We start from the raw sequence: 13,702 nt of genomic DNA on the forward strand, positions 1-13,702 counted from the left end.
TTCGCAATAGGACTGTTTTGTCGAGGTTTAATTTCATGTCCCATTTAAGACACCATTGGTGAACAGCTAATAGCGAATTTTGCAAGGTGTAGTGATCGTTGGGCTCATTTATGGTCTTAAAAAGTATGCAGTCATCTGCAAAAAGCCTTAAAGAGACATTATCAGGAAGAGAAACAGACAGATCATTAATATAAATTATGAAAAGCAGCGGTCCTAACACGCTCCCTTGGGGTACACCTGATGTGACTGGAAGCTCGTTTGATTTGAAACCATTAACCTCTACGTATTGTTTCCTGTATGTAAGATAAGCATTAATCCAATTAACAAGGTAGTTAGGGACGCCGATACTTACTAATTTATAAATGAGTTTACTATGGGAAACTGTGTCAAAGGCTTTGCAGAAGTCTAAAATGAGGACATCAATCTGCCCAGATTTATTGAGAACTACTTGAAATTCATTAACTGTAGTTACTAACTGCGTGACAGTGGACATACCCTTTCTGAAGCCGTGTTGCAAGGAGGATAAAATGTTATTTTCAGCTAGAAAGGAGTTAAGATAACCAGAGACTATGTGTTCTAATAACTTGCAACAAGAAGAATATCGGCGCGAAGCGAGCATATCAGCTTGTAGAAAGATTCAACAGATGGCGGAGCAAGTCCAAGCGCGGTAGCTTTACGGTGAGGCGCGAAGATTTGAACGCACGATAGAATACGTACGGGTACGTTATTGACACTGCGGGGAGGAAACGCAAATATGTACCGGTACGTTCGTGACAGTGAAAGGGTTAACTGATCAATTGTTCGGAATAAATTTTCATAATAAGCATTATCAATCATTGCCTTTTCATTCTGCGCATTTTGACACCATTGACTCCACGCGTTGTATTGCAGTCCTGATCTGTTCGGGGAAAGCAAGGGGGCGCGAAACGGCAGTGAGTTTTCACTAGACATCCACAGTATAAGTAATGGCTACAGAATCATAGCGTTTTTGATATTTTGCTGATGAAATAGCATATGCCCAAACAAAGGTCATCTCGAACAAGCGAATGGCTCTTTAAGCAGACAGAAATCCCTTCGCATAGTTGGGTGTTTTTTGTGGCCATGAAAATCTTACGCCCGATCTTATGAGGCCATAGCTTCCTTCTGTTGCTATTATCGTCACCGCGAGGAATGGAAAATGACTTTTTCGTGTCTTCTGCACGGTTCCGGCCGCCGAAAGTACAGCAGCCCGACGCAGCCGCATGTCACGCGTGCGGTTCAAAATTTGAGTTCAGAGATCCAATTCTTGTGTTAGCTTAAGCATTAAGTACTGCATATACACTCATAAAAATGCAATAGAGGTGTGTGAAGTACTTTTTGCTTAACTAATCGGCCAATATCACGCTGAGAAGCGCAGATCGCAGTGCATTTCAGCAGCGCAGCGAGCACCGCTAGACCCTTTGGGCGGAGCTTGGCGGAGAAGAGGTCACGTGCAGCCAACCGGCCTATCGGAGGGAGGGGCGGCTGGATCAAGACCTGTTGCTACCTTTAAAAAATAGAGGAGCCTTAGGTGACACTACAGCACCGCCATCGGTGACAAATGGACCTATTCTGGAAATAAAATTTTTGTGCCCAGTCATGACAGGTGCTTTTTTATGGAGGCAAAAAGCATGGCACCCGTGTGCTGTGCGATGTCAGTGCACACTAAAGAACCTGAGGTGATCAAAATTTTCGAAGTCCCCTACTATGGTGGCTCTCATAGCCTGAAGCGTGATTCCGTTCTCTCAACGGTAGGGTCCTCTGAGCAGCGTCACCTGGCGACATATAGCAAAAATATTGTAAAAATGAATAAGAGCACATTTAAAGCCTGCCGTACTCATTGCCTCAGTGGCGCAATGGATTGACGCTACTCACTTGAGCACTTCGCAAATAAAACATATGTTCGAACCTTGTATGTGCAACTTTTTTCTGAATAATTTTTTAAATTGCAACATTAAAATAAGCTACCAATACCTTTCCTGGGGGGCTGTTCCCCTTTAGGTTGCATCATGGGATGTTTTTAATTCTTAAAAGCCACAAAACCGGCCGTGAACAGAGCCACGAGGTGACAGCATGACAACGGTAGCACTATTTAATTATTTTCACCGCAATCATTTCCTGCCTTTAGTGAGTGTATGTTACTTTAAGGTTGCGTTCAGAGACACCTCTCAGTAACAACCGCCGTTTAACCCGCTGAAAGGCAACCAGTGAGGAGAAAGAAGTTGCGGGACCCTACCGTTGAGGAGACAGAATTGTTAAACCTCATAAACCAAACCAAATTTGCTATCAAAAATAGTTTAGATTCTTCAAATTACTGAACAGGAACACACCTGGCTTGTATTGTGGCTGATGTCCAGCAGCAGCAGCTCCTGTCCCATCGGCAGCAGCAACTTCCCCCGTTCCAGCAGCCGTGGCCAGCCACCAGCCGAAGGGCACAGATAGCTGGCGTGCAGGAGCTGCTTTGGCTGGCAGCCTGGCACCCCATCCAGGGTCATGTGCCACAGATCTTCCAGCCTGGCACAGGGAAAAGACAAGTTGAGCTAAATGATGCGGTTGGAGTTTTCTAAAGTGTGAAGCAACTAACACTGGCCCATGCAGCAAAGAACCTTAACAGCCACAAACACCACATTTTGGTCGTCACCCTCAGCTCCACTACGCCCACTGCAGGGTTATCAAACATCCCCTCTTCTGTGTCAGATGTGGCCATGATATATTGGCTTATCTTCCACTCCTAGCTGCTATGCCTGTGACCCTAAAGGCCCATTCAAGGCCCATCCACTAACCATGCTAGACACATTCCAGAACCTATAGCCAGCGAAATCAACTGAAATGCTGCATTTGAAAGCGTTCTCACTACAATTACTTAAGGGGCCCCTAAAACGACACTTGCAGTAATATTTCAATGCAAGAAATCCATAGAGGAGGTCTTTGTGAGCGTCCGAGTCAGATTTACAATTTAAAAATAGTTTTTAAAAAGTGATCCTGGTGACCGCTCATGACCTAATTTTGGTGACACCTCCCCACACGCTCTCTCCATGACGACGCATGAGGGCTTGCTGGATGTGCCTAGTCACTGGATGCTCCCAGGTGATACGGGCAGAATAGGTTGCGGTGAGGCCCTGTCACGACTTGCCCTTTTTCAACTGTTATTGCAGGCTGGTGTGAGCCGAGTTGGGCAAAGAAAGGAGGAGCATCATTTTCAATTGCAATACGTTCATGGCTAATGAAGGTAGCTTAATTTTTATGCAAAGAGGACTGATGATGGCTACTTATTGCTCGTGCATGTTTTCAAGTTTTGGTAGATAGCTTTTCAGGGGCCTTTAAAATGTTTTTCCCTGCTTAAAACACCACATGTCACAGTTAGATGTAGTAACAACACTGTAAGTTGTTTCTGGCACCGTTTCAAGACCTTGAAAACCTGGAGATTAATAACTTATGTAACCGAGTCCATGTGAAAAACATTTTGCACGTGGGAAGGCAGAGGCATAGCACTGACTTCATCTTGTTTTGTGTGAGCGTCTGCACACAACGTGAATGTGGGTCATCTGTGTCAATATTGTTGCGTCGTTCGTGATAAAGCGCTTGGTGACAGCAAGGCATTGAAGACACGCTGAGAAATGCAACAGCTGCAGCCTTCTTGGGCCACCTGCCAATGCTGCATCAGAGCTCACTCTCTGAGACGGTGAGGCAGATGCAAACCTGCCCCAACAGCACCCCGGTAAATCAGTTTAGCCTTATTCCCAAATGTGAAGTTTTTCTGATTTCGGTAAGCGCGTGAAAATCGGTAAAACCTTCCATCCGTTCCCTTTGGTGTGCACAAGTACTGCACCATATTAAAAACCTTTAGTACAGCACTAACATGACAGCAGAATTACCAGACTATGTTACTGCACCAAAGGCAACCGAAAGCATTCTGAAAACGTGAAACATGACAGACTTTACATGGAGGCCTAAATTTCACTTCAAATTGTACCCAACACCATTCATGTGGCAAATATTAGCGGTGTGTGAATATTCGAAATTCCAAATATGAAATGAATCTGTTTGCTATCAGATTCGTGTTGAATTAAAAAAACTCATACTATTCGGAATTTTCTAAACATGCGAAATTTACTGAACACACCAAAATTTTCGAATTCACTGCAGTTCCATCGCACTGTATGCTTCACGTGAACTGCAGTAAAGCATCGTAAAAATATGACTGGACAGTTTTGCGAAGAGTGACATTCTGTTTCATGAAGAGGGCCTTCCCGACAGTGTGTGCAAATTGAAGTGCTTGACAACACCGGAAAAAAAAAAACGTTCTCACTTGTATTTCATCTCAATTGCAAACAACCATGGTGCAGATGTTCGCCAGATAAAATTACTTTGATTGCAAATAGTTTTTGGCAGTTTGTTCAGGCCCATTTAATAATTACCACGAGTTTACTGTATTCAGAAATTACGTGACAGCTCCACCCAGTTTCACGCTGGTCCATCCTGCACAATATACCGGTGTACAGAATCCTGTATAATATTTATTTTGGATTTCTCAGTAGGGTACATGCTTCTGAATTTTATTTACAAATACTAAGTGAATTTTGAAATAAGCAACATGAACAGTGTTTCCTGTTTTTAATTTTTGTTTCTCTCTTTTTTCCTCTGATCGGATATTTGATATTCAATTCAATATTTGAAGAATTTTTTTTTCCACATTCGTATACGATTCGTATTCGAAAATTTTGATATCCGCACACCCCCAAGCAATATATTGAGCAATCAGCACAGTAACCATTATTTCAATGAGAAAAATACTCGAGGTGATTAAAAGTATGTCAAATAAATTATCCAAATGCTGTGGCAACATCTGGTAAAGTAAGTAAAGGCTAGCTTAAGTATGAACCACTCATTCAAAAATGCTTTTGATCCCACGACACATAGTTCTCGATATACTTTTTGCAAATTTAATGTAAATGGTTGTGTCAAATCACTGAAATGCATAAAACAGCTTAACAAAGCCCAATGTCTACTTGGTTGATGTTCTGAGCAGCTGCAGATGGTTGCAGCCCAGCCGGAGGCCCCATAAAGAATGGGCAAACCAGAATCGAGAGCGCAACACAAAAAGCCAAAAAAAAAAAAAAAAAAGATACAGCCCGACTCCACCAACCAGTACAGTATTGTGCAAAAGCGTCCAAAACTCGACTGTCCATTCAAGTTTAAGAAACACAATTTTGGATGTAGGCCACTCAATTTTAGATTAGGTCAATTCAATTATCGAATTAAGCAAAGTAAATTTGGACGTGAGCCATCAAAATCTCGGGGGTTAGGCTAAGTCCATATTTGGAGTGGGCCGGGAGTATCGAGAATGCCTTAACACAATTTTAGAGAATCAATGCTCCAATTCAGCCAAGGTCACACCAAGGTCAAATTTCGTGTGGGCCATGACATGTCGCGAGCATGCCATTAGGCACTGCTATCACTACCTAGCAGGGCCACATCTGAAATCGAGCTTTGCTTGGTCCATTACCATGCCCACCCGCTCCTTTTGTATGGCTGAGGCTCCATTTTCTCCATGACAGATATAGTCGAAATTGTGGGGTGCAGGCTAGAAGTGCTTGCACTAGAAAGCAGCTGAATTAAAGCCTACACTCTTTTGTCGAAGCAAGGTCAGTCAAAGCTGAAAACAGCGCCAGTAGCTGTCAACCAGTAGCTGCAGTCGCTTAACTAGGGATAATAAATGAGGCTCACCGACAGTGACCAACCACCAGCACGTAGTCAGGGTCGCAGGGCCACTGAGTGACGCTGATGAGCACCTGCCCCTCCAGGCTAAGACCCCCAAACAGCACTGTCTCGCGCACCTGCCACCAGAAAACAACTCGTTAGCATCGCCCACCAAACAGTGCACATGCGACCCCTGGGACCAGTACCTCGATGATCATCTCCAGGACAGAGGCCCCTTAAAAAGAAACAGGCAGGTGTGTTGGTGGGCACAGGTGTCATCACCACTGGCTGTGGCGTAATTCCGTCTCCTCAACGGTAGGGTCCCGCAACTTCTTTCTCGTCACTGGTTGCCTCTCAGCAGGTTAAACGGCGATTGTTACCGAGAGGTATGTCTGAACGCAACCTAAAGGTAACGTACACTCACTAAAGGCAGGAAATGATTACGTTGAAAATAATTAAATAGTGTAAGCGTTGTCATTCTGTTGTTTCGTGGCTGTGTTTACGGCAGGTTTTGTGGCTATTATAAATTAAAAACATCACATGATGCAACCTAAAGGGGAACTCCCTCCAGGAAAGATATTAGTAGCTTAATTTAATGTTGCAATTAAAAAAAAAATCGAAAAAATATTACGAACACCGAATTCGAACATATATTTTATTCGCTAAGTGCTCAGGTACGTAATGTTAATCCATTGCGCCACTGAGGCAACGAGTATGGCAGGCTTTAAATGCGCTCTTATTCATTCTTACAATATTTCCGCTATATGTCGCCAGGTGACGCTGCTCAGAGGACCCTACCGTTGAGAGAACGGAATCACGCCTGGCTGTGAGCACAAGCAGAGCTTGGGAATTGTTCATGCAATCTCCTCCCCAACCAATTCAGTATTGTTTGCTGCTGCGGTTGGATTAGGCATCTGCGTAGCCAGGCATAGCACAAAAGGCCAACCAGTATAAGAAGAAGCATCAAAAAAACTGCCTTGGCAAACAGCTCCACAGCTGTAAACCAGTCTATTCACGAATATACATGCAAGAATGTCGCTTGCTCAACTGAAGTGACGGCTATACACGTAAGTGGTTAAGCTTGACGAATTTAAATCCAGGCACACGAAAGCAAAACTATGGTGAACTGGATTTTAGATTTCAGTGCCCTGCAAAGCAGCATTAAAACCGGGACATGCTTGCATTACTCTCACTTTTCCAATTTGCAAGGACACTGAACGCTGACGATCTTGACATTGCTGAAAACGCCCTGAAAGTGGGCAACGGTCATGTGCGATTTCACCTGCACGCTGTATGTTTGCAGACCAAGGCTCACAATCACCAGTTTACCATTGTTACTTTGTTTACACTGATTAATAAAAATTGTTTGGCTAAAACTAGGTGTTCACCTTCAATGATTCAATTAAATTCAGCCATATAATCAAGGAAACTTGCCACTGCGTTCAGGCTGATTATACACTGAGTTCTTCCTACGATTTTCATCTTGGCTTGGCTGTGGTGCCACCAACACTTGATGACAATCGCCAACAGCGGTGGTATCAAAGCACCTCTCACCACAGTGGCAGCAGTGATGCCTGTGAAGCAACAATTTGTGCCTGCAGCAGGCTCACTGTGCCCAATACCAGCCTCCACCATTCATTTTAATCAGGTCTAAAATGCTAGATTGCCACCAGCTCAATTATTTCAAGTACTGCCTTGTAAAGCCTACCTTTCTTCCGAAAAATATTCACCCAAAATTTGCCTTAAGTATATACGGAAGAGAGGGGAGGACTTACAGAAAATTCGAATTGCACAGTGGGTAGAGCAAGAGCAACTGCTAATAACCTCAGAGGCGCACGTATGCCACAAAATCCTAAATTACACGGAGAGTTGCCGCAAGCCCTTCATGCCACACTCAAGTTTGGAAGGCAGGGTGGAGCGCCACTGTACTTCCGATTGCTGCTGGAATTGTAACATGTTTAATTTCATGATTTAGGATGCACACGCACAGCAATGCCATTCTGTCGAAAACTACAAAACAAAGTGCAGCAATAGGATGAAGCGGGAGCATGCACAACACAGTTTTGCAACAAATTTTTTGCCTTAGCCTGTTTTTCTTGGCCTATTTGGTTCATTCAAAAACGTGGCCAATTCGAAAATTTCGCACGCTCCTAATGACTTGGAATTAACGAGGTTTTACTGTTCTTTGTATGGATGCCTCTCTTTATTGCCCATTCTGCAGTTAAGCGTACCAAATATGACACATCTCAAAATCTAGCTCCCCACTGTATCACGCGCCCACAGGTGCTAGATTCGCGAAAGTCTCTATAACAAAGATGAGCGGGATACGAAATTGAAATGTGCAGCAGCGAACTCAATAAGCAGAGGTTTCAAGATCCTTGTTTTTTTTTCTCAATGCACTTAGTGCTTTGGTGTCCATTACTGAAGCCCCTCACCATGCGTAGGGGTCTGCCGGGCAGAAAGAACCACCATTGGAGCCTATAGGAGAACTCTGGCGGCAGATAAGTGGCTTGGTGGCACTCCGCGACATAGGACAGCAGCCACTGGCCCCCAGCCAGAAAGCCCAGAAACACAGTCCTGCAAGTGTAAAGAAATGCAAACAAGCTTTCAAAAGAAAATTGTAATTTGCGAGCAGAGATAAATGCAGTGAAAATAAGGGCCACAACAGGAAAAGCATATCACTGTCGCAATCGCAGAGGCCTTGCTGCAGAGTGTGAGTGGGCAAAAGAAAACAGCAGAAAAAAAAAACGAAGTGACACCAGCACTGGCACCGTGCGTTCGTCAAATATCAAACGAGAAATACCAAGTGCACACAGTGCCGGCTGTTTCCTCAACATCCCCCCATGAAACTATGCCCACTCATAATGGACGCAAATGGGAGAAAAGCTTGGATGCGGGAATCACCAAGCCAATATATAGGTGAAGTGTGCCAGCAGCATTGTATATGAACTGCCTCTTTCATGTGGCAACATTGCACAAATGAGCAAATGTGTCAGTATGGCAGCATCAGCTGTCAATATTGAACGAAGCAAATCTGCCAAAACACCACAAAAATTGTAAATACAAACCAAAGCTGACCAATATAGAGATATTTGGCAGAAGTTGTGACACTGCTGCACACAAACTACTGGAAGTGCTTCTTTATAAGAAAAAAATGGTGCTACGAGTGTCAACAACTCTTCGGTGTGCTTGAAGTGAAAAGAACACATCTTGGCAACATGTGTGTAACAGTGAACATTTATAGAGCCTGGCTTCTCCCCTTTATGTGTTGCGTTAAGAGTGTCCCACCTTGAAAACATGAACCAATTAGCCCTCAAAAAAGTGCTGTGGAAAACAGAAAAACCAAATGGGACCAGAGAGATATATGCAGTGCAGTGCATGCATTCCACAGCATCACTGAACAAAAAAACATTACTGGTTCTGCAGTATGCAAGTGAGAAAGAGGCCCCATGGCAGTTCATCTAAAAGTGGATGCCTTGTGTTTAACTCCACTGTTATTCGTCAAGACAATAAAAAAGGGAGAGGTGCAAGAAAAGCTGCAACAGATTCCATACTCAAGTCCAACGTCAACTTTCTTTTGATGCATTGCTTTCTGAAGAAGCTACGTTGATTTTATCTGGGACTGGGCATTTTAAAATTGCTTCCCACAGCAGGAAGAGTAGTGTCCTCGCTCGTGTACAAATATAGCTATGGGCTGTGCATTATTGTGGCTAATTTCAAGTGGCAGGTTTTAATGAATCGTTGGTAAGGAAGAAACCAATAGAAGGCATAAGACAAGACGCACCATCACTGATGGTCTGAGCTATGTGCTCTGGACATGTCGCGTGTGGGGCGCAACATCCCAGAAGCTACGAGGGGTGCCGTAGTGAAGGGCTTCAGATGAATTTCTACCACCAGGGGTACCTGCACTGACATCGCATACTACACAGCTGCCTCCATTGAAACAGGGTCACCACGGCCAAGATGGTACCAGCATCCTTTGAGCCACCGTAGCAAGGATACAGGCAGACTTTATTACTGGACCTACAATTTTAACCAGCACACACTAAGTGACCATTTTATCCTTCAAATTTTCGTTTCTCGCAGTTTTGTTTACCTCAATAACTTTGAGCGAACATTCGCAAGAAAACATCTGCTGAATGTTGAAATATGATTTGGCTGCCAGTCAAGTAGTGGTGGCATGTGTATGTGTATGTGTGTGTGTGTGCACACTTCTCTTTGGTCACCCAGCCAACATGCAGGCCAGCAAATGACGTTGCCCTCCATGCCCCACCAGTGGACTCACCCACGCTGCAGCACCTCAAATGGCACCAGGCTGTGGAGAGGGAAAGAAGCCGCTGACAGGGGTGGCCACCTCTGCACAACATCGCCCCAAAGCTGCACCACAAAGCACCACCCGCATTAGAGGGCACATTGAGGAAGACGGTGTTTTACCCTGGACTTTCAGAGAATAGTTACAAACCACACAGCTGGACCACATTACAGCAAAGAGGTAAAAAAAATGTAGAATAGTTTGATATAGCTGAAATACATAATATTGCCACATGACAGAAGAGACGAGACACCATTCAGAAGTGTTCCTGGCAGGACCTCTCTATAGAGAACATGGAATTGAGAATGTTTTTTTTTTTCTTTTCATGAAAAAGTTGTTCTGCAAGATATTCTTACCTTTTTTTGTGAAGATAAGCATTTGTGGAAAAGAGAGGGGCCATGAAGTGTGTATGTTATACAGCAAGCCACCTACTATGGAGACCAGCAATGGAACAGGACAAGAACTTGCAAGCAAGCCCTCCCCATACCAGATGTACTACCACAAACTACAACAAAATGCGAGCCACCACAGGGTGGTTACTCCAAATCAAAGTTAATCCTAGCCACCAGGAAATGAAAAATGAAAATCAAAGGAGGATAGAAAAGCTGCATTATAGAGGATAGGAAAGTGAAAGACGAGAGGAGGACGACTACCGATATCCCCCGTCCCAGAAGTGGCACCTAGAGGAAAGCTGGTCCAAACACTTGGTGTCAGCTTAACCACCTTGTCCCCAGACCTAACCAAATCCTAAGCACAGCAAGACCAAGGTGGGCTGAGCACATGTGTCCTTGGGAATGACTCACCAATATCTCCATGTTACAAACCATGTTACAGTGAGGGCACCGTTATGCACATATGTTGCAAACCTAAATTTGCCCTTGTAGGTCAAGAACTCACGCTTTTCAATATATTGATCGTCCACGCTACTACATCACAAAGCCTTACAGGGATGGCTTGTCACATGAAACCATACCAATGTCCATGAGGCTGTAGAGCCCTTTTAAAGTAAAGTCACTCGGACTGGCATAAATCTTAACTATATTGGCGTCTTTATTAATAACAGTTGTTGGTGATAACGTGGAGCTGAAGATGCTGTCTGGTAAATAAATGGCTACTTACTAAAACACCTTCCAACCACCTCTTACAGTTTCCTTGTGTCATTTACTTTTTTTTGGTTATAAGATCTTTTTGTTTACATCTTGTGGAAGCACCTCTGTAGCATGAATGCAGTTGCCTACGAATACAACTGAGTTATTTCAGGTGAAAACCAAAGCCTTTCATGAACATGGCGTCGTCTTCCGCTGTTTCTGCCATTTAAAGATCAATAGATTAGAAATGCATAGCGACAGTGCTGAGAGCAAAAAAAATTTAACGCACAAGTAGGGGCATTGCCCCCGCACAGACTTGTTTAAAAATGGTGCAATCTTGCCCATGTTGATGGCCTATGCGTTGTTTAGGGCTCCTTTCCTTTTCTGACTCACTGTCATTATCACCACTTGCACCATATGCAGGAATCAGCTGATCAATGATTTCTTGGTCAATCAGTTTGGACACTATGACACCACAACCAAACTGCCAGCAGCAGTGATGAAGTCCTCATATGCAAGATTTGGAAGCACCAGTTAGCACAATATCAACGTTAAAATACTTCTATCATTCTTTACCACATCTTTGCTTTGCCTCTCATTCAAGATTGTCGATATCCTTTTCTACAGCACTTGGCCATCCTAAAATCCTCGAGTGTTACATCAAGCGAAATTGCTTTTTGTGTAATGGAGTCAATAGATTCACGAGTGCGGCATGCATGCACCAGTCAGTCAAAGCGGTGGCAGGGGTGCGTGGCGTGACGATGCAATGTGATGGTTTAATCATGTGCCCGTGGCATGCCTGTCAGCGATTGGGGCTAGTTTTTGTCGCTGCCCCTAGACGATGTAGTTTCAACAGCACAAGAGGCGACTGTACACATGGATTTCACCGGACGGTCTGTACAGGAATCAGATCGATTATATTATTTGCCGGCAGAGATGGAGAAGCGCTATACAAGCAGTAAAAACAAGGCCTGGGGCCGATTGTGGCACCGATCATCAGCTTCTTGTTGCCAAAATTAAGCTTCGATTGAGGAAAACGCAGAAAACTAGAAGGCCTTTCAGGTATGATCTGGATCAGATTCCATTAGAATATGCTGTGGAAGTGAGGAATCGATTTCAAGAATTAGATCTAGAAGACAAAGAGCCCGAAGAGATGTGGACTGATGTTCGTGATATAATACAAGAAGTTGCTACTAAGGCAGTTTCAAAGCAAAAGAAATGCAAAAAAGCAAACTGGTTATCTGAAGAGGCTTTGCAAATAGCTGAGGAAAGGAGGATGGCAAAAGGTATGGGGGAAAGAGAAAGATACAAGGTTCTCAATGCGGATTTTCAGAAAATAGCAAGGAGAGATAAGAATGCCTTCTTGAACATACAGTGTCAAGCAGTTGAGGACAACTGCCAATTAAGGAACACAAGAGCTCTGTATAAGACAATCAGAGATATCAAAGGAAGCTTCTGTGCTAAGCTGGGCGTGATAAAGGACAAACAAGGCAAGGACCTCACTGAAGCCTCAGAGATAAAGAAGAGGTGGCAGGAATACACAGAAGAACTGTACAAGAAGGACCCGGATGTGCAAACCCAACATAGGACGGTTGTGATTACTGATCTCGAGCCGGGCATCCTGAAGAGTGAAGTTGAATGGGCCTTAGCCAGCCTTGCTAAGAACAAAGCTAGCGGAATTGACGGTATTCCAGCTGAGTTGCTTCAAAACCTCAACCACGACGCTGTTAACACACTGCATACATTATGTCAAAAGATTTGGACAACCCTGCAGTGGCCACAGGATTGGAGGAGGTCAGTTTACATCCCCATTCCAAAGAAAGGCAGTGCCAAAGATTGTTCCAACTACCGCATGATCGCGCTTATTTCGCATGCTAGCAAGGTGATGTTGAAAATCCTGCAAGGTAGGCTGCAGCAGTATGTGGATCGGGAGCTTCCGGACGTGCAAGCTGGGTTTCGCAAGGGCAGAGGAACTAGAGACCAAATTGCCAACCTTCGCTGGATCATGGAAAAAGCAAGAGAGTTCCAGAAACCCATTTACTTCTGCTTTATTGATTATGCGAAAGCGTTTGACTGCGTAGATCACAGCAGATTGTGGCAAGCTCTCCAAGAGATGGGAGTTCCAATTCACCTCATCTGTCTCCTCAGGAACCTTTATGAAGGGCAAGAGGCCACAGTCAGAACTGGGCATGGTCTTACTGATTGGTTTCCGATTGAGAAAGGGGTGAGGCAAGGCTGCATACTGTCGCCCTGCCTATTTAACCTATATGCAGAGTGCATCATGAGGAAGGCCGGTCTGGACGAGTCTTCAGCTGGAGTGAAGATTGCTGGAAAATGTATCAACAACCTTAGATATGCGGATGATACCACTTTAATGGCAGAAAGTGAAGTGGAACTCAAGAGACTTCTGATGCGCGTACAAGAAGAGAGTGAGAAGTTTGGGCTTAAACTGAACACTAAAAAGACGAAGATCATGGCGTCTTGCCCTATCAAGTCCTGGAGCATCAATGGACAAGAAGTGGAAGCTGTGACAGATTTTCTGTTCTTGGGCGCCAAGATTACCTCGGAAGGAGACTGCAGCCAT

At 44.2% G+C, this 13,702-nt stretch overlaps 1 protein-coding gene across 1 annotated transcript in view; it reads right to left on the bottom strand.

Moving 5' to 3' along the window:
* LOC146187012 (uncharacterized) overlaps positions 1–13,702 on the bottom strand; it is a 59,637-nt gene that overhangs the window by 24,910 nt on the left and 21,025 nt on the right. Inside the window, exons 3-6 of the mRNA XM_084607548.1 lie at positions 10,004–10,095; positions 8,154–8,295; positions 5,746–5,855; positions 2,349–2,532 (exon numbers count right to left, since the gene is read on the bottom strand). Of these exons, the coding sequence (XP_084463674.1) occupies positions 2,349–2,532; positions 5,746–5,855; positions 8,154–8,295; positions 10,004–10,095 (528 nt within the window). The remainder of the gene's footprint in view (positions 1–2,348; positions 2,533–5,745; positions 5,856–8,153; positions 8,296–10,003; positions 10,096–13,702) is intronic.

This window comes from Amblyomma maculatum, chromosome 6, assembly GCF_055883805.1.
Source record: "Amblyomma maculatum isolate TAMU_Amacu chromosome 6, ASM5588380v1, whole genome shotgun sequence".
Lineage (NCBI taxonomy): Eukaryota > Metazoa > Arthropoda > Arachnida > Ixodida > Ixodidae > Amblyomma > Amblyomma maculatum.